This window comes from Centruroides vittatus, unplaced genomic scaffold, assembly GCF_030686945.1.
Source record: "Centruroides vittatus isolate TY-2023 unplaced genomic scaffold, ASM3068694v2 scaffold_1014, whole genome shotgun sequence".
In the NCBI taxonomy this organism is placed as follows: Eukaryota; Metazoa; Arthropoda; class Arachnida; order Scorpiones; family Buthidae; genus Centruroides; species Centruroides vittatus.
This window is the reverse complement of record NW_027122665.1, coordinates 183,040-204,536: the sequence shown is the minus strand read 5'-3', so window position 1 is coordinate 204,536 and position 21,497 is coordinate 183,040. Positions and strand designations below refer to the sequence as shown.

At 36.0% G+C, this 21,497-nt stretch overlaps 2 protein-coding genes and 2 long non-coding RNA genes across 4 annotated transcripts in view; 3 read left to right on the top strand and 1 right to left on the bottom strand.

Annotated features, from left to right (window-relative positions):
- The window catches only part of LOC136986136 (uncharacterized), an 88,230-nt gene extending 76,800 nt beyond the window's left edge, over positions 1-11,430 (bottom strand). Inside the window, exons 1-3 of the mRNA XM_067283605.1 lie at positions 11,298-11,430; positions 9,350-9,405; positions 9,158-9,259 (exon numbers count right to left, since the gene is read on the bottom strand). Of these exons, the coding sequence (XP_067139706.1) occupies positions 9,158-9,259; positions 9,350-9,405; positions 11,298-11,406 (267 nt within the window). The 5' untranslated portion in view covers positions 11,407-11,430. The remainder of the gene's footprint in view (positions 1-9,157; positions 9,260-9,349; positions 9,406-11,297) is intronic.
- A 7,769-nt stretch (positions 11,431-19,199) lies between these two features.
- LOC136986129 (uncharacterized) lies at positions 19,200-19,562 on the top strand. The gene is made up of 3 exons (XR_010882435.1): positions 19,200-19,289; positions 19,359-19,410; positions 19,493-19,562. It is a non-coding gene; the product is annotated as an uncharacterized lncRNA (long non-coding RNA).
- Positions 19,563-19,635: 73 nt separating this feature from the next.
- On the top strand, positions 19,636-20,825 carry LOC136986159 (adenylate cyclase, terminal-differentiation specific-like). The gene is made up of 2 exons (XM_067283643.1): positions 19,636-19,644; positions 19,728-20,825. Exons 1-2 carry the CDS (start codon positions 19,636-19,638, stop codon positions 20,823-20,825), a joined length of 1,107 nt encoding a protein of 368 aa, XP_067139744.1.
- Positions 20,826-20,827: 2 nt separating this feature from the next.
- LOC136986150 (uncharacterized) lies at positions 20,828-21,428 on the top strand. Its single transcript, XR_010882436.1, has 3 exons — positions 20,828-20,878; positions 20,954-21,220; positions 21,300-21,428. It is a non-coding gene; the product is annotated as an uncharacterized lncRNA (long non-coding RNA).
- The last annotated feature ends 69 nt before the right edge of the window (positions 21,429-21,497 follow it).

Genomic DNA, 21,497 nt, shown 5'->3' with positions numbered 1-21,497 from the left:
TCTCATCCAGCGAAAAAACTAAAATTAAATAGTTTTAAAAGAAATCGCCGCCAGAGGGATCAGGATAATCTACATTAAACAGCGCAACTTTTCACGTGGATATAATGATCCAGAACTCCCGACTGGAAGTCAAGGATGAATTCAAAGGCGTCGTAAGGTCACTGATTCCAATTTTTACAAAAATTTTTATATTTTTAATTGGATTATTTCTATGTTTTAAAGGAATTGTTTTCTGGGCGATCATGTAGCCTAAAAAGGAAGGTCGGATCGTCCGAATCTTTATTTTAAAACATTTTAACGAAATAAACGGTGATTGACCAAGTTTTGGAAACGACTACGTCTTTTTTATTTATATAAAAAATTTCTCATCCAGCGAAAAAACTAAAATTATTAGTAGTTTCTTCTTTAATATGTATTATTTTTAAAGGTTAAAAATTTAAAAACTGAATGAACTGAAATTGCAGCAGCTTACTTAACATTCATATATCATTTTGTTTAGATGCAAAATATTATATATAAAAGAATATATATATAATACATCTATTGATATTTAATTACACCAAAAAAAAAAATAAGGTTTTATTGGTGTAATTAAATATTCAATTTTATGATCAAACTTTGACTTTTCAGATGATTTAGTTAAATTGAATTTTTTAAATAAACTTGAGAAAATGTTGCTTGTTTTTTTAACTTTTGCAATGATTAAAAAACTAATAAATATTATAATTCTAGCTTGATTATTTGGTCAAGAAGGAACATATATAAAAAAACTTTTAATTTTTTTTTATTAAAATTAAATTTATAGAAATCAGATGTAATTTTTAGCAATTCATTTTAAATTGTTTAACTTAAAAATGAATAAACTAATTTAATTTTGTTAGTCCCAGTCACCAGTATTTTTTAAATTTTTTATTTAGCATGTAAAATATTTGTATATATTTGTTACATTTGTGGTTATAATTAGAAATACAAATATATTTTATAGAGAGGTTTCAAGGTCGCATGTCATGTGATAAAACACACGTTTGCTCCGCCCATTCGCCATTTTTGTGGTAGTTTTCGCTCGCTTAGCTTGCACGTGGTTTGTTGTTCGACGTCTTTTTTTAGTTTAAACGTACAAAAATACTGCAGTTCTATTATCATGGATTAAGTTAAAAAAGAATTTTTTCTTGCGGGCTATTCTAGTAGTCTACCAGTTGCAGCTCTATACGAACAGAAAATTTCGTTATGTCAAGGCGATCCATACGAAGCAAGTTTATCAGACTAAGTCGTAGATCAAGAGTTGTGGCCGAAAGTAGAATTTGGTGATATAAACTATTTGGTTTTGACAACAAATTTCTACACCCTGTCAAAAATGAAAGCTTATAAATCTTTAGAGGCCCATAACTATTTAACAAGTGGCTGGGTTTCTCCTGATATAAAAGTAAAAGTAATGAATAACAGCGAAGTAATATTGCTTGGAAAGATATGTCTTATTTTGTTTGTTTAAACTCGTGTTTTTACGTATTTCCTAACTAAGAATTTTTGTCTGAAAGTAAAAAAGTCTAATTAAAAACAGCTGTGGCAATTTTTTTAATTCAAATTGTTCCTTTATTTTCTAGTTGAAATTAGCATATAATAAGCCTACTTGCTTTTAGTTTTAACGTGTAACGTTTATAAGTTTGCACTAGCTAAAGCTTGAAATTACATTAGTTATTCATTTATAAATGCACTATACCGAAATAAATTAATATAAGCAAATCAGTAAACTCTTTTAGGTTTTAAAATATAACTTAGTGTTTATTAATGTAAATATTGAAATGAAATGTTTCTGACAAACTCTGTATTGATATTCACTTTATTCGTATCGAAATTTTTCCGGTTAATTTGTGAGGTTTGCCGAACGACTGCGTTAGTCAGAATGTCACGCGGTCACGATCCACGTGTGGGAGTGAAAGAAATTCTCAAGAGACAGGTTTTCATTCGTAACCCGTTTATATAACAAAAGGTGCTTACAACTACGATACACTTTTATCAGCGGCGGCGTTCGAGTCTTCTGGGCCTCCTCTCGGAATCGAAAGTCCACAAGAAAAGTTCTCCGATGTTTCGCAGGAGTATGATGGCCCCGGGGCGCACTGTTCAGCTTCTCGAGGGAAAGTTCCGGACGTAGGGACGATTCAGATAACAGGTGACAAATCCAAGGGAGTGGGTGACCTTCCAAAAGAGATGTAATCCAACTGCCGAAGATCACGAAAAAAAACCCCGTCGTAAAATCGCGAGACAAAGCTCTAAGAGCCAAGAACCGAGAGAACTAATAACCGAGAACCTCACATCCCTCTTTCTCAGGGTTTTTATAACTTTCTTTTGAGTCCCAGATCGAACATTCCGATAGGTCGATGTCGACTTGCCTCCGCTCTCTAATTGGTCCCCCCCTCGTTACGCATTGTAACGAGATCGGAACCCAGGTCGTTGGATGAGTCAACATCGACTGACAATTCGATTCCTATCGAAGATGTTCGATCTAAGTACTCAAATTCATCTATTGTTTCAACCTGAGAAGAATGACTTTCTCAGAAATTTCTACAGACATGTCCTTTTATGGACATGTAATATTCATTTTTCGTTTTACTATTTTTTTCTTGTCTGACGGTTTCTTTTTACAACGTTAATTTATAATAACAACAATTATTATTATTTGCTTCTTTACAAAAATTAGAAAAAAAAGATTTTCTTATTTGCACAAATAGTAGGCCCACTTCCGAAGCTTCACAAATTCTCGAGAGCCATGCAGTTTGCCTTCGTCGTGAAAGCTTCTCAGTTTGGGATCCTTGATGACAAATAATGCCGGTAATTTTAAAAAATGATGTTCCTTTGTTCTTGAGTGAACTAGCATCACACCCAATTACACAATAAATCACCATAGTGATATACGCGACGAAAAAAAACAACACAAAAACTCCAGTTAAAGCGCACGTGAACACACACAAACGTAAACAAGTCACAAAGAGTCACAAAGATGGCGCTGGACAATTGCGCATGCTCATGACGTCACTCGTGATGTCGACATGAAACCTCTCTATACGTTAATTTTGCCATTGAATGATGATAAAACATCAAATGTTCACTTTTTATCTTCTTTCGATCGAAACAACCGAAGACTGACATCAGGGATCATAAAACTTCAGGACAGGGCGATCGCTATAAAGTCCACAATTCTAAATTAAAGAAGAAAATTTTTCTTTAATTAGTTATTATAATTTAAAATATATCATTTGAAAAAGCAAATCTTATTATTCGAGTACAACATAACATGAATTACACACACGTCTGTTAGAAAATAAGAATAATCGTCTAATCTATAGGTAGAAAGCAATTTATGTGAACGTATCTAGTTAGTAAAATGATCCAGGTTATAGTTGAAGATTCCATTAAAAAGTACGAATTAATTCAATATATGCAGACTCTTTAAAAGTACAACAGTAGCGTGTTACGGTTTAACCATAGACGACTTTAAAACTCTTTCCGTCCTGTGGGCACCAAGAGGGGTTTTTTTTTTTTAGCAAGCCCATTATGGATTCGGCCAGGTCCACAATAGAGAGGCCGGGTAGTGAGGGACGAGGGTCGAGATATTCGGTCGGACCACACCCAAAAAATTCCTGGCAATTTTTTGTTGCCGGGTTTTCCAGAGCAATAGGCTGCTACCATAGAAAAATCTTTAACTGCTTTATTGTATGACATTGACAGCAAAATAATAAAGCCACAATAACAACTTTATGAAGGAAAAATTATTGGAAGGCTGGGAGCGAGCTAATCGCCAACGGATGTGTTCATGACGCTAAATGTGCCTCAAAACATGACCAGGTTTTGGGCTGGATTTCAAACAACAAATGTGGGACGTCAACCTTGGGAGGCTGCTCTCTGGCCATCGGTGCTAGTTTCACGACAACTGTTTAAATGAGGCTTCAGGTAATTGGTCTGTCTGTCAAACGCCTAGTACGTTGCATTCCATTGATTTCTGACTCCTGGGCACAGAAGAGCCAGTTTAAGAGTGGTGAATGAAACTTTACGGACTTATCAATTACATTAATAAGTATTAATACACTTTTATTTTCCCAACTGGTTATACAGAGGGAAAGTATGGCGATCCGGTAAAAAATGATTCCTTAAGATTTTTACATTTTTGGACTTTGCACACCTTGAAACGTCGAGAAATGTAAAAAATTCCAGGGTAATTTTTGTATGTTTAGATGTTAGTATGCTGTGTGGGTATAGAGCACGATTTTGTTCACCTTGTTTGAAGCTTAATAACTCCGTGCTTTTTGTCGAAAATTCTGAATTTTGCAGGGAAATTTGTTTGTTAGGGGATTTATGCTATTAAATTTTACTGATTGATTAAAGATTGAGGGAGTGGGAAGATAATAAGGTCGTGTGTTTCTCCAGTAGGGTCGGACTTAATGACGATTTTACTGGTTATTGGCACTTACAATTTTTTTAAATAAAACTCATGTCTAACCTCAAAATTAAGCTTTTAGTTATTTTATGATATTTTACTAAGTAATTTTTTATATATTTCACTGTGATGGCGCCACCAAATGTAGCTGGAAAAGTTAAGCAATTCGTTTCTGGATTTTTTACTATAGATATTAACGGAGTCGCTCCATAACAGTAATCAGTCCATATGTTTCGTTTATATCAAAGAAATGTATTTTTCTTTGAATTGCTTTAAATTCTTTACTGTAAAAGTAAAATCCAAATTAAGTTAGAAATGACCGGTTTTTAAATTAGTTGGACCGAGTAACTTCTTTAGCTGTCAATTACTCCGAGTGCCACGTTTTTCTTATAATAATAATCATTACTTTTCATTAATAACTAATATTATTAATCGAAATAATTTGCTTAAAAGTACGCTATCGTTTTATAGATATTGGCAGCACGTTATTTAATCGAGTAACGTCGTGTTCTGCATTAGTAGTGTTGACTTTCTCACTCCTCATCGTCGATATTGAATATTTGAAAATTTGTTTTAGACATTACGTCAAACATTGTCTTATAGAAAATATAATAACGACGAAATGATTTATCCACGTATGGATAATTATACGAATTAAAGTAAAACTGTGGAATGCTTCGACTGATAAACTGAATTCTACGTTTCTAAAATATACAATTAAGAGTGTCATCTAAATGAAATCTTAACGTTAAAAACAAATTATATAGATATCAAATTCGACAGATTTTAAAAGTTATTTTAAAGTATTATAATAAGCGGTATTTTATAAAGTTACATTTTTGTAACAGAAGTTAGGCTAATAACTAATATAACGTGATACTTTCTATAAGATCTTTAATTGAAAGAACAAGAAGTAATTACTGTATATTGAAGAAAATAATAAAGACAATACAAAACGCGCCAATTGTCAATAATTAAAATTTAAGATAAAATTCTACTTACCCTATTTTCTTTCACTTCTTCAACGTAATCACAAAGCTGAAAGTATAAAAATAATTCAATTTGAATCTAAATGCAATCCACGGTACGATTTTTAATTTTTTCTAAAATTTAACATAAGTTGAGCCTTACATAGACACAATAGCCAAGCGTTTCTCAATATATTTGTAATGGTTCGCGACTCAAATGTTTACTAACCTTTTTAAAATTTTAATTATAGAGTCACTGTAGGCTATATTATGAAATGTACTCAATGTGAAATATAACATTAAGTACATTTCTATTTAGAGCGTTTCGATTTGTAACAAATAACTTAGTTAAATTTCAACAATAAAAATTAAAGTAAGTTAACTATTAAAAATAAGATGACGGATTGTAAATAAAACAGGCTGTTTCAAAATTATCCAGGATTTACTTTGAAAAATACTTCAAGATTCTTTTATAAATTTAATGAACCGTTTTACTTTTACGGTTCTGTTACATATAATAGGTGGAAAGTACGGCAATCGGTCAAAAAATGAATTCTCCTCCCAAGATTTTTACATTTTTCTTTTGGAATTCGAAACAATACATTTGTATACAAATACAAATACATTTTTATTAATACTTACGTCATCAACATCGTATAATCTACCGCTTGTTTTCAGGAGGACTATTCTTGCTGTATATTCACCACAATTAGAAAAGCTTATAAATTTCTGAAAAATTATTACAACTTTTAAAACTATTATATAATTAATAGCGTATATTTTATATATTGAAGATTGGTTCCGAAACTGGAAAGTTGAAGTGAAGACAATGATAGAAACGTAATATCAGAAATGGTTTTATTCGATAACGGCTACATGACACATAGGTGATCTGCCGAGGAAAATGCCCTCCAGAAAGTCTTTTATGGGGAAACTGGTCCCTATTTAGGTGTTACAAACGCGAATAAAATCCGGAAATTATCCGGAAAAAACCATCCGGGTTTTCGCCTCGCTAATGGACTGGCCACGTGGACTGGCCAGTCCATTAGCGAGGCGAAAACCCACGACCAGTGTTCAGTGGTTTTATCCACTCGGCTACTGGTGGACGCAATATCGGAAATGAAAACACTACTGAAAAGCCGATGTATTTTGACTGATCGGATAGCCAACTTTTAAATTCTAAATTTAATTAACGTTACGCTGTTACCAAAAAAGAAAATTTTCCAGTTTTACGTGCGGTACTGCTAGAGTAAAGAAAAACACGTCAAATCACTGGAAATGCGGACAAAACGGACAATTCACAAAAATATGTACAGACACATGTATTTGTAAGTTAAGTATGGTAACACTGCCTACAAAAGCAGAATTAACGTAATTAACATACTAATTATAAGTTTCAAAGAAGTTATAAAACTTTCTATTAGTGCATCGAAGTTAAGCGATGAACAAAGCTTATAAGAATCGGTACTATAATAATTTAATACATACTATAGTAAAAATTGAATGGGTGAGTAAAACGGTTGAAGTGCCTTCGACCCTCTTACCCATTCAACTTGAGGGATGAACGATCAATCAATCCAAGCTGCTGCAAAACGAAAACAAATCTTCGACTAATAACAGACAAGGTTTTTAAACCTGTGTCCTTCTTAAATGAATTTAATTTAATGACTTTAACATAGTTTCATTATAGTGATGTGTGCGTACTTCAGCCTTCCGTAAGCCCTATTGGGTATTTTTTAACTCTCCGCCCTGAGGGCACTAAGAAGGCCTTTTTTTTAGAAAGTCCATTATGGGATGAGACGGCCAAGATGCATCCTACCACTCTGGGGGACCCGGGTTCAAATCCAGACGGGTCGATAAATTCCCGAAAGTTTTTCGGGGGGTGGTCTGTTCGAATATGTCGGGCCCTGTCCCTCACCACCCGGTTGCCCCATTTTGGGTCTGGCGGAACCCATAGTGGGCCTGCTATGAGAGGCCCTCTTAGTGCCCACAGGACGAAAAGAGTTTTTTAAAAAACCAAAACGCCCATTATGGGTTTGGCCAGGTCCACAATGAGGCGGCGGGGAGGTAAGGGATAAGGGTCGAGATATTTGTCGGACCACCCCCGATAAATTCCTGGGATTCCTTGATTCGATCCCGGGTCCCCCATAGCGATAGGCTGCCACTTTGACTCATACTGCAGAGACCCATCTCCACTCCACGTTCTGCATTCCCGATTGTTACGTCCGTAATACTATGGTATATTATAACAACGTATAAATAGTGTTTTTACCCAAAATGAGCAAATAAAAAAATAATAATAATAACTAAGCATCAGTATTGTTTGCAATTTAAAGGAAATCAGTTTGATTATGCAAATATCATAAGACCGTAACCGTTATGTTTCACCTAGTTTTCTCATAAAAATTCAAATTCTGGATTATGAAATTATTCGAAATTATAAATTATAAAATGTATTTCTTGCCGGCAAAACCCGATTTTACGCAAAACTAGTTTTGCCTAGGCGAAACTAGTTTGGCGTAAGCGTGTCTGGCCAAACTAGTTTAGAATTATTATTCAAGTATATTAATGGTTAAAATAAAATTAAAAGGCAAAACAATGAACAATATTTATTCAAACACAGTCTACTTAATTATAAAAGACGGGGTTAATGTTATCCTACGTATCGAAGGTGGCGGCTCGTCTCCGAGTCCAGCAATCAGAAGACAGGGAACAGTGGGGACGTGCATTCTAACCTAACCTAACCCATTCTTCTCAATGTCAGATGTGGTAGCTGTATATACGTAATGTGACTGTAGACTTCCTCACAGCTATAGCTGTGAGGAAGTCTACGGATTTATTTATTCGAATTAAAGAGACATACATTCACACTAACCTATTCTAATAAATTACCATAATTATTAAGTAGACTGTTTGAATAAATATTGTTCATCTAATTGATTGCCTTTTAATTTTATTTGAACCATTAATATATTTAAACATTAATATACTTGAATAATAATTCTAAACTAGTTTGGCGTAAAATCGGGTTTTGCCTGTAACATATTAATTATTGTATTCATTACGCATTCTAGAGTACCTAGATATCAGAGTAGCGACACACGAGTCATCGCCGCCATGTTCTGTTGAATGTCATCACGTGGTCTATGGGTTCACATTAAGAAATGACGATTTTTTTTAAAGCATTTTTACGAATAAAATGCTTTATAAAACTAAAATTCGTAAACTAAAAAAAATCGTCATGTCAATGTAAACCCATAGACCACGTGATGACATTCGACAGAACATGGCGGCGATGACTCGTGTTCCGCTACTCTGATATCTAGGTACTCTAATGCATTCTCTATGTACTCTAATGCTCAAATACTCTATTGTTAAAAAATTTATACAATTATTAAAAATTATTTTAAAAAATTTCATTATAATATAAATATTCTGTTTTAACGAAATTTCACATTTATATAATAAAAGACACAAATGATACAATAGCAAATAAAAGTTTTATAGGCCGAAATTTAATGTCGAGACGCCAATCTATATAGTAAATCTATCAGACTCGAGACTCGAATCGGGAAGGGTCTCGGTAATTTTTCATCAACATCGCCAACTACCTCCATCCAGAGCATGTTCGAACCCAAGATGGGTATAATTTAAAAGACCTTCTTAATGCCCTCGTTTGAAAAAAGTTTATAAAATTTTTATAGTGAAGTATTAAGAACTATATTTTATATATAAATAAAATATAAGAAAATATGATTACATCACGATTCAAAGAACAAACTTTGTTTAATTTCTCTTCTAAGGTTTCATCTTTTCCCGTTTCAGAAATTGAATTATAACAATTTTCAAATATTTCGAAACCCTGAAAGACATTTTGCAATGAATCATTTTCAAATACTTATTATTAAATGAAATTAATGTAATTTTTAAAAAATCGAACGTCGAATCTTACTCTTTTATATTCGAACCTTTGTGCACATTCAACCGCTGACATTTTGTCTCTCACATCTATTAAAGTATAAAGTGCACAATATTAATTGTTTTACAAACAGTAGAGTTAATTACAATATTTAAATGGATGTGAGAGACTCGGACCCCAGGACTCGGACTCCATCCCGGACCCTAGAGGTCAACATACACGACCGCTCGAGCAAGATCAGAACTAAATCGGTCTCTGTATCGACCTTAAGGATTCAGTGGTGTCAGACCTGACGTGTCATCGTGACGTTGTGCCGACCTTCTGGTCACATGTATACATACATAATAAAATTTTATATTTCAAATAGGCAGTGGCGTGCCGTGTCATTTGATGATAGGGAAGCTGTGTTTCTGTAAGAAGCCGACTTCCAGGGGCAGTCAGTTAATTGCGCATCAGTGATGGTCTAGGGCAGGGATGGGCAACCTGCGGCCCGCATTCATATATTTTGCGGCCCGCGACGCATAAAATGTGAAAAAAATATATCAATTTTCCAGCTTAAGGAAGTATGCAGCAAAAATTCAAACGTTATTTTTACAACTTATGTATGTGAATAGTTTTTCCCGCAATGAATTTAGTAAAAATTAAAACAAGAAACCGGCTAACAGACACATCGAAACTAATTTAAAACTAGCAGTGACGAATATTTAACCAAATATTTCCGATATATTACGTTCACATCAGTTCCAGAAGCTAAATTAAGTATACCTATGCTAATTTATAATTATATATGAATAAATAATTCTGGTTTACCAACATTTTTTTTCTTTCTCTTGTATTAGGCCACATCAGTTCAAAAGTCTTAAAATGCGGCCCTTTTATAGAAAAAGGTTGCCCATCCCTGGTCTAGAGTTCATTCGTATTCATTTGTTTGATAAGCCAGTAAAAACTGTAGACTTCTCTAAATGTATTTTTAATATGACAATTAAATTCTGAATCGCTAGCCACGACATTTTCTAACTTCAAATAAATCTAAACTCTAATTGGTTATAGCTTCGAAGCTCTCATTGGCTGTAGCCCACCGACTGCTCCGACCGGATTACAAATACAGTAGAGAGTCGTAAATCGGCACCCTGGTAATCGGAATCGCCGGTAATCGGCACGATTTTCAGTCGGACTGTATCGTGCTGAATCGAACGTTTTTGATACTAAATTTACTTCTAAAGTATAATTTTCATGTTTTTATATTCTTCAATATATTTATTTTGTTTGTACAAAATGCAGAAATAATTTTTAACGATACGATAGCCTCGATTATTATTATAAAAATTTTCGTTAGGCTTAAAATCGACGAAAATTCAACACGAAGCGACACGCAACGGAGAAAAATTCAACACAAAGCGACACGCAACGGAGAAAAATTTGAACATCGGACAGGTTAATATATTTTTTCGTACATAGACCGTAATCGGAACAAATCCCTAATCTGAATAACCCCAGTCCCCAATTGATTCCGATTTTCGGTTCTCTACTGTATTCAACTTTTTAAATCTGTCCGACTGGAACGACCAGTCGGTCGGCCGACAGCTGTTGCCATGGCAACACGACATGGAGTCAGACCAGTCGGTCCAGTCGGTCATAGTTTGAAACAGCCCTAAAGCGTTTGCGCCAATGTCTATAGTTTGGCTGCTTGGAAGTTGACCCGGTTTCGACAATATAGCGCTTTCATTCCGCCACTGATATTCGAATATACAATAAGCAATCTTATCGTTTATTTCACATGTAGTATACAAATTTGTAATAAGATACATAATGCAATTATAATAAAATATTAATTTTAATTAATTCAAACTACGTTAAAATATGAAAATATATATTTTAGAAAATACAAGGAAAGGTCATTGGAAGGTGGATGCGGCGCTTCCACCGCTTCCAATGACGGCACGCCACTGCAAATAGGCCTACTTTTTAAGAAATGTCTTACCGCAGTATCGCTCTGCTAAGCTTCTCGAACAACTTGAGTATAATCTTCCACCTAAGGTTATTTCGTATAAGGAAAGGAAAACGATCGAAAAGAAACCAGCAAAATGCATTAGACAACTTTGTAAAAGCTACGTTTCTTGAATTTTCAATTCTTAAATGACTAAAATCACGCGATATCTTTTATAACCTGAGAGTCATAATTAGATGCACCTAATGAATGTAATTAATGTTACCTTGAAATCATCCACTCAAGGATGACACGTACGGATCTAATTTAAATAATAAAAATCGTTTTGAGATATGTAAAAAAAGTGTCTTTTTGAGATCTAAAAATAACTATTCTTATTAATAATGAAGGACATATTTAATAAGAATATTTACTTTATTAAATATTAAATAATAGTGTTATTATTATTAAACATCATTTTTAAAAAAGTTTAATAATTTCAGAGAAAGGATTATAGAACCCCTGTCTAAAACGAATCTTCCATAAAAAATGTTAACGAGAATTTGTCTATTAATTTTTATTCCTGTGTTAAGATTGTACGTTAATTGTCCGGAAAGTATGTACGAAATGCAACATTGCAGTTTCAATTCTATCGAGAAGAGTTTATTAACTATAAAAATAAAACATCCTATAACACTAGAACATACCAAGTAGAAAATTCTATTATCGCATTCCGTTTTATACAGGTATGAAACAAAACACTAGCGATCGAATCCGAATGTTTCGTTTAAAACAAGCTAAAATTTTAACAATTAAGTGATACTGTTTTTATATTATTCTACGTCGAATTTCCTAAACAAACGTCACGTATGCCCGCGGCGTTGTCTTGAAGTTAGAAATTGGGCGTTGTCCGGGTGTGGTTGTCAAAAAGTGCGTTTCGAGAGCCGGGTAAACGCATCAGGAATATTATGAAAGTATATTTCAGAAATCAAAAGAAACTCATTTATAACAACATTATTACATCCAATAATTATATAGGGAAACAATAATTATGGTACACATCTATTAATAATTTAAAATATACAGTCAAACTGTGCGAAAGAAAACCTTTTCACTTTTTACAGTACGCAACGAGCCAAAGAAGTTTCAAAACTGAGGTTATACAATGAAATCAAAGCAATCAATTACTTTTTTCAACGAAACTTCCTTATTACGTTTACAAATCTTTTCAAAGGACATCTTCATAATAAGAGTTTTTTGTACCGAAATTAATTCAGGTGTCGTAAGTCTAGAATTTGCAAGGTTATTATTATGCACGGCGCGATTATATGTGAGAATGCGAGGAGTCGAAACAAACAAAAAATATAAAGTGATAAAATTTAAACTTTAAACACTCACCAGTTCTTGATATATAATTTTCAAAACCAATTAAATTAATGAAAATATAAACCGAGAAAACAAATTAATTGAAAAATGTTTTTTATCTGTGATAAAACAACGTTTTTTTTAATAACGAACAAGAAAAAAATTATTAAAAAGAAGTAAGATTCTAGAAAAATCAATTTAGTGAAAGTAAAACACCGAGGAAACGTATTATATAAGAAGCATAATAATAAAATAATGAAATACTTTTCTGGTCTTTAAACTGGTCAGAGGTTTATAAAATTTTAAATTGCAAGCCACATTAATCATGTTTAGATGTTTCGTATACTGTATACATGGAAATAAAAATCATATAATTTACACTTATTTGTTAAAATATCCAATTCCTCTCAAAGTACGTTTTAGGGTCTTTTTTAAACCCTTTCTGTCCTGCGTACAGTAAGACGGACTTTTTAGCGAGCTCACTATGGATTCGGCCATGATAAACCAACAACGGGGCTCCGAATGGTGAGGGACGGAACTCGAGATATCTAGACGGACAACCTCGAAAAACTGTAGAGGTTTATAATGATAAATATATATATATACAAAAATATATACAAAACTTAAAATATGTTAAATGCCCCCCTCCTGAAAAGGCGACATCATGGAGCCTCAGGGAGGTTGGGCTGGGTGTTATACAATTTATCGGCTTGAACTCTAAAGTTGGTTGGATTATAATACGGTATAATTTTATCTACATTTACAATATCAGTTAATTTATTTAATGATTGGACAGGTCTGTCTATTTCTACGTTACAAGGAGATACTATCTTTAATATGGTGAAAGGTCCATGATACTTTGGAGCAAGTTTTCCTTGTCGGGATGGAAAAAGGTTTGTAGTAGTATTTGGTCTCCTACTTTGAAGTTCGGAGTTTGGTGTTGACTATTATATTTATCTCTGTTTCTTTCATGAGCTATTTCAGTTCTTTCGGTGGCAATCTTACGTGCTTCGCTGAGAGAGGGATAATTCAAGTTGTCAGGTGAATCGGGGATTTCTCCGTACATTAAAAACATTGGAGGGAATCCTGTTATAGTATGAGGCGTTTGATTGTATTCTTTCACAACGTCACGTAACATTTGAGTCCAGGATCGTTTTGGATTCTCTGAATATTTTATTCTTAGTCTAGAGACAAGTGTGGCGTTTAGTCTCTCAACTATCCCGTTGTGCTGAGGTCGCTGAGTACTTGTTAGATGTTGTTTGATTCCATTCTTTTCTAAATATCTTCTGAATCTAGAGGAGGTAAATGAAGGTGCTCTATCTGTTAGTAGACGTTTCGGGCTGCCTGTCTGTAATATTTTGCCTAGACAATCTATGTAGGCGTTTATAGAAGTAGATTTGGATGGAAAACACCAAGCAAACCTAGAAAAGTGATCGATGGCAACATGAAGGTAGTCTTTAGTAGATCCGTATCTTTGCATTCCAGAGACAGTGTCCATAGATAACATGTCAAATGGAGCTTTTGATGAAGGTAAATCACCTAACAAGCCAAACCTTTTATGGTTGTATGTCTTTGCTTTCTGACAAGCATCACAATGTTTAACAAACTCTACAACATCGTTGATGACATTCGGCCAATAGTAACGTGGACTAATTAGTTTCAGCATCTGTGTTATACCTGGGTGACCATAGTGTGCATGTGCCCTGGATAGCACCTTGTATTGAAGCGATGGAGGTATGACTTTCTTTGTAAATCCCTTCTTTCTGATACAGATTACATCTTCACGATCTCGGAAGAATTTGGGTGAGCTGAGTAATGAGATATCCTGGTTGGAAAGGACTTCCTCAGTGGTAACAAAATGGCTCACGGGGGCTCTGGATAAATAATCAGCTTCTACATTCTGGCTTCCCTTCTGATGTTTAATGTCATACTGATACATGCTTAGTTTCAAAGACCATCTAAATAACCTTCCAGATGGGTTTTTTATACCTTTCAGCCACTGTAAAGCCTGATGATCAGTGTGTATGGTGAAATAGATATCATGAAGATAAAAGTGAAACTTTTCAATAGATGCTACAATTGCAAGGCATTCTCTCTCACTAATGGTGTACCTTTTTTCATATTCACGTAAGGACCTGGAGAAATAGGCAATAGGAAGTAATCCTTTAACAGGGTGTTCCTGTTTCAAGACACTCCCTATACCATCTCCGCTAGCATCTGTATAAAGATGTGTAGGAAGCAAAGGGTTATACATGTTTAAGATGGGTCTGGAGATAAGTGCTCGTTTTAATTTCTCAAAAGATTCTTGACATTTAGTCGTCCAAACCCAGTTTTGATTTTTCTTTAGAAGCTTATTTAGAAGAGCTCTTAAATTTGCATAATTTGGAATAAATCGATGGTAATGGTTTATGGACCCTAAAAAGCCCTGTAATTGTGTTGATATTAGTTGGACATTTTAACTTTTGTATTGTTTCTATATTTGGTAATGAGGGGGAGTAACTTTCTGGTTTGATGTTGAACCCAAGGTAATTAATCTCAGATCTAACAAACTGACATTTTTTAACAATTAAGTAGAGACCCTCCCTTGAACATAATTCAAATACTTGTGTTAAATGTTTTAGGTGTTCATCCACGTTCTGACTAAAAATTAACAAGTCATCAAAATAATTGATGAGAAAAGGAAATCTATATTTATTTAGGATATTTTTTAGAACTAGCTGAAAAATCTGGGGTGAAGTCTTTAGGCCAAATGGTAAACGATTCCACTGGAAATGACCAGAATTCGTTACAAAGGCAGTTAGTTCTTTGTCTTCAGAATGGAGAGGAACCTGCCAATAGGCTGACAGAATATCTACCGTAGAAAATATTTTCGCACCTATAAGTCTATCCAATAGCTCGTCTATTCTGGGAATAGGTTCATTGTTAACTTTAATCCTCTCGTTTAACTTCCTATAGTCCATGCATAATCTAGTTTTTCCCTCATCTCTTTTCTTGGCTAATGTGACTGGGGCAGCGTAAGGGGACGACGATGGTTCAATCAATTCCGACTTTAGCAATAGTTCCACCTGTCTATCAATCTCTTCCCTATCACGGTAAGATGCTCTGTAAGGTTTTAAAGTTATGGGTCTTTCGTCCTTAAGTAATATTCTAGGGAAAGCTATTTTTAGGGCTGGCACTGAAAACTTCTCAGCAGAAAAAACTTCCCGAAATCCTAAAATAATACTCTTTAGCTTCTGCTTCTGTTCATCCTTCAGATTAGGGTTAACAACATCCCTAATGTTAAAAATATTTAGCAGAGATTCCTTTAAGGAAGTAGAACTATTCCTACCCCTACAAGTTCCTGCTGCATTCTGAGCCAAAGGAGGTGGGAAGACAAGGTTAGGAGCCTGAGGGGTCTCCTTCTGATCTATCTTATATAAGCTATGACTATTTTTACTTATTCTATTACAAAAATGATTAATGTCTCTACTATAGTAACTATTTGTGGAACTAGAGTGATTTGAACGTACTTCAAAAGTATTAGGATCTAATACTAGGATAGTCTAATTTTGGGAGATCTAATTAAGGCTAGAATCTATGACAAGACTAAATTTTCTGATGTCTGGATAAGATAAAATTAAATAAGGGAAATACCTGGATACTACATGTAAAGTAATGTTTTTTGTCAGGTTTCCAATCTTAAGAGGGATTGATACATTAGCCATGCTTGTGGTAGATCCTGCAGCTGTAGTGATAATCTTCACATCCGATTGGTATTGAAAGTATTTGGATAAAGTATCTAATAGTTTTTGGGATATAAGGCTGATGGAACTTCCTGTATCGATGAGCGCAGGCATCGTCTTGTTCTCCATTGAAACAGTTAGTATTAGTCAAGATGGTGAAGTTGGTTCTGCCTCATTTGCTTCAGATACCTTGTGGACGTCTCTGTGAGTAGGAGCTGAATATCTTTGGGGACAGTCTCTTCTCCAGTGCTGTGCTGGTAATCCCTGCTGATAGCAAAAACGGCAAGGGGATGGCGGTATGTTCGTGTGATGTACCAAATTTCTGTATTGGGGTTGACCCCGTGGTGGAATCCAAGATGGCGTCGTTTTCTTTGTGTGCGGCCATGACAGTATCTGGTTTTTGGCAAAGTGTTGGGATCCTGTGTAATTTTCTCGATTCGGTTTAGTTGCCGGATGATTTTCTTTCTGGGTCTTCGGCGGATGATCTGCTTCTTCTTGAATTTTCATTAACTTAGTAGCCTTCTGAAGCCATTCGACAGCGGTGGCTGGCGGTACGGCTATCATATATTTTCTAATTTCTGCATTTATGCCGGCATTGAGACCTGTAATGGTCTGTTGCATGTTTAACTTAGCTTTTTCCGCCAAGGAGGTTTTGTCCCTATAGTAAGTTAAGACGTCTTCATCTCGCTGGTGTTGTCGATTTACAAAATCGGTGAAGTAATCTTCTTCTTCCTGTGGAAAGTACTCGAGTAATTTTTGTTTAATTTTGTTCCAATCCGTTTCCTCTACTAAATTTTCACAAAAATAGTCGAAAGCTTCATGCTGTAAATACTCTGGTATGTAAAAGTGGAGCTCTTGTTCGTCAATCCTTTGTCTCGCCGCTTGCTTCTCAAACAGTCTCATCCACGAAGTTAGACTTAGCTTTCCACGTGGGTTAAACGGAATAAGATTTAGTTTAGGAGGAGAGGTAGAACTACCTGTTTCTGGGATGGATTTGTCTCTAGATTTACTCATTGCTGGATAAGGTAATCCTGTCGACTCTTATAAATTGTCGTATTATTTTGCAGTCGTAGTCGTGGGGTCGAGTGTAGGGTTAGCAAGACAAAAGAAAATTGGAGACCATAAAAACACGTCCGTTCACTTTCAGGTCCTCACTCGAACTCTCCTTTATTCTTTATTGGTGTTGTTAACCTCATTGCAAAAGGGACGAGATTAACAAAGTAAATTACAGAAAAATATACAAAATATATACAAATATGTTATATATATATATATATATATATATATAGATGTTCTATATAGGAATGTTCCTATTCTATAGGAATGTTTGAATATAAATATACGTATATAAAATGTATAATATTACCGTAAAAATATACGTATCCTGCTACAAGATTTCCATCTTAACTAAACCAACTCGCGACTAAAATCGTCGACGTTCCCACGAGAACTTGCAGCGAGTATTAAAAACTTCGTGCGAAAGTGAGGTGTCTTAAATATTTCATATTTCGCGATATTCCAACCCAGTATTTCCACGGAGGTACGGCTCTTACAAACGAACGAAAATTGCATAATATTTGACTGTTTTATACAGTCTTGAGCATACCGTTAATTCTTTCTCGATTCTTTCCGTTTCGATCGATTAAAAGCAAATTAATCGATACCACTGAAACGATTTTAAATGTAGAATCAAAAACGTAACGAAACGTGATTTCCGTACAGTGCGGATGGACAGGCTGTGTCTATTAGCGTAAAAGCCAACTCGGTTCACTATTGGGATGAGAAAAATGTCGGGGAAAGGTTTTTCGAACATATGCTCTTCGGTAGTATTCATACGGTCATTTTCGCGCAAAATTCTGTCCAGCGACAGTCAGAAGAATGAAGAGTTTTTATGATATCAGATTTTCAGCGCGATTCCCGCTTTCATTCGGGTTTCAACATAACATAGGGCATTCCACTTGTATTCGTTATTCTTATGCTAGCGCTTAAGACCTTTGCAAAAGCGAACGGACAAAGAGTTCAGTACCCTTTAAGCGCGGCAAATGTCACTTCCCAGCGTTTACAAATATCATTCTTAATCTTTCACGTGAATCGGGAATGTAGACTTTGAAATTTTCCATCCCAATCAGTATTCCGAATCACTTTTTTCTCCTTCTGTTAGTGCTAATAATAACAGCAGCGGGATAAGATAAAAAGAAAGGAAGATCATCTCTGCCGACAGCTACAACTTGATTTCACAACCAGCTGTATTGTATAGAAATTCGTAAAGTGGGATAAATTAGTATAAACGCTATTTACCGTCGAAAATCGGCTGTTTCGCGTCTTTCATTGACAATGTAACCAATCGAAAAGCACTGCCACATTACGAATGCAGAAAATAATAGCGCATAGAAAACGTTCAGTACGCACGATTCATGGTTAAGCAATTCTGTTTGCACGCTATGAGTCAGAAGGCGTTCGAACACGGACTTAAATCTCTTTACTGGTTTCATCTTCATACGGCATTTGTTTCAGTCGTGCCGAAATTCTGTGTTTAAACAAATCAAAAAACAAAAATAGTGAATAGCCTCTTACATCGTTCAACAACGCGAACAACAGTGTCCTTTCTGTTACGCAACACGCCAGTCTTGCGTGTAGACGTATTAATCAAATTGCAGTCGATCTAATCAAAAGAGTTATCTCGTACCGCGATTCTTATCAGAAAAAGTACAAAGAGATTTGATAATGCACAAGTATAAAAGCAAGCAACTCACAACGGTGTTTAACCACTTCCGAACATTCAAAGGTGAGTAATGTTTTTAATTACTACAGTTATCGGGTAGTATTTTTACGAGACGAAATTAATTTTACACGAGCACAAATGATGACAATCGTGTCGACGTCTTTCTAGAAGTGTGAAAAATGAAGTGCTTGGCAATTTTGCTGTTATTCGGAGCAGCCTACGCTTCAATTCAACCAGGTAGGAGCTTTCTCTCGAATCTCGAAACTTTCCATTCACTCTTTACCGAAACGTATCTTATTTATTCAGTGTACGACGAACCAAGCTACGGCAATTATGAACAAGAAGGTGGATACGAACCGTAAGTTAAATTAATTATATCATTCGAAAAGAGATCGCTTTCGGCGGTGTTGTAAATTTGACGCGTACGTTTCTAATGACAGATACGGAGGCGGCGAATATCAAGACCTCGGTCAAGTTCTCAGACAAGTGAGAGATGCCGTTCAGTACGCTAGAGAATACAGCGAAGGAAAACTACAGGAGAGTCAACAGTACCTTGTCGGCTCTGGGCAGACCGAAGGAGAGTATGACCAACGTGTTCAGCAGCTAATTCAGCAAGTGAAATCGCAAGCCAGCCAATTGAGAGAACAAGTTTATCAATACTTGGAATACTCGCAGCAGCGATATGGCCAGTACTCTCAATATCCGGGATACGAAGGCTATCAGTACTCTGGCAGTCAGTACTACGATTATCCCGAATACGGATATTATCCCTCTGGCGGCCAGTACGAAGGACAATACGGATATCAAGCTAGAAGAGTTCTACGCCAAGTCAGAAATGTTCTCCAGAGAACACAATATTACACGGAGAGAAAACTAGAAGAAGCACAGCAATCGCTTTCTCAGTACGAGCAGTCTGGACAGCAGCCAAGTCAGCAGGAACAGCAGCTAATCCAGGAAGTAAAATCAGAAGCGTACTCTTTACAGCAACAGGTTTATAAATATTTGCAGTATCCCCAGGAAGAGGGAAATTACGAAGGATCCCAGCAGGTTGCACGAATTCTCTACCAGGTACAATACATTCTGCAGGCCGCACAATACTACTCACAGAGACAGCTGGGCAGAACCCAATATATCTTGAGCCAGTACGAACAGTCGGATTACGAACCGAGTCAGCAGGCTCGGCTATTGCTGCAGGAAGTACAGGAAGAGGCCAGCTATCTGAGGGAGCAGATCTATCAAGGTACTCAATACTTCTTACAGAATTCCGGCGACGAAGATTATTCGCGTCAGCAGTATGGCCAGTACTACGGTTATCAGCAATACTCTCATTACGGAAGACAGTCGTACGATTACCGATATGAAGCAAACCGCTACTATGAAAGCTATCAGGGTCAACAGTACGACAGCCAGTTGACTAGAGTACTTTCTCAAGTCAGATACGTTCTGCACAGCGCACAACAGCGTTCGCAGCAGAGACTGCAACGGGCCCAAGAACTCTATGCAGAACATCAGCAGCCGGAAAACCAAGTACAACGTTTAGCGCAGCAGCTCAGATCTCAGGCCAGCTACGTGCAGCAGCAAGTTTACGAATACACGCAGTACGATCAAGGCTACGGGGGATACGAATCCACAGGCTACTCCGGCTTCGGAAGCCAACTTCGACAACTTCGGGAAATGGTGAGTTCGCCAGTCTTTTGCTTACTGTCACTGCTAATTGTGTGTTCGGTTTCAAAACGCTCGAATTTTTACACGTTTAGGTGGGACAAGGCGTAGACACGGAAACCATCGACACCTATGTTGGTCAGAATTTCCCGAGCGGAAGCGAAGTATGTACGGAAATATCCGAATATAGTCATTTGTCGCACAACGTGGAGCGTTACATTAAAATGTTCTATTTGCAGGTGGCAGAATCGATTAGACAGCAGTTGCGGCACGGTAGACAGCAGCTGAGAAGATACCTGGAAGAAGCAATTGGACGTGGGTATTCGGCATATGATTACGATCCGTCATCGAGCGATTACCAGCGAGTCAGGTCTTCTTTCGAACGACGTTACGGTCTCCCTTACAGCGACGATTACTACGAATTCGCCAGATACGTGGTCCAGACGTACGACGCCGACTTAAGTGCAGCATCTACGTCTTCCACTGTCAGGCAGTTAGCCGAGCACGTGAGTTTGAAAAATCGCTAAAAGAAAGATGCGCTTACGTCTGGCGTGTGTTAATTAACTTTGCGAAATTACCTTTCAGTTTCTTGCACACGTAAGCCAGGTCGGCGAAGGTGTATTGCAGCACGCACTCGAATTTTTCCGCCAATACAGACCACAGGGCGGCGAATACTATTACCGGGCAGTCAGAGACGCAGTCCGTCATCGGCTGGATGATCAATTGACGTTTTAAAACGAACTTCTAAATAAAAATTATACCCATAATAAAGAGCTGTTTGTT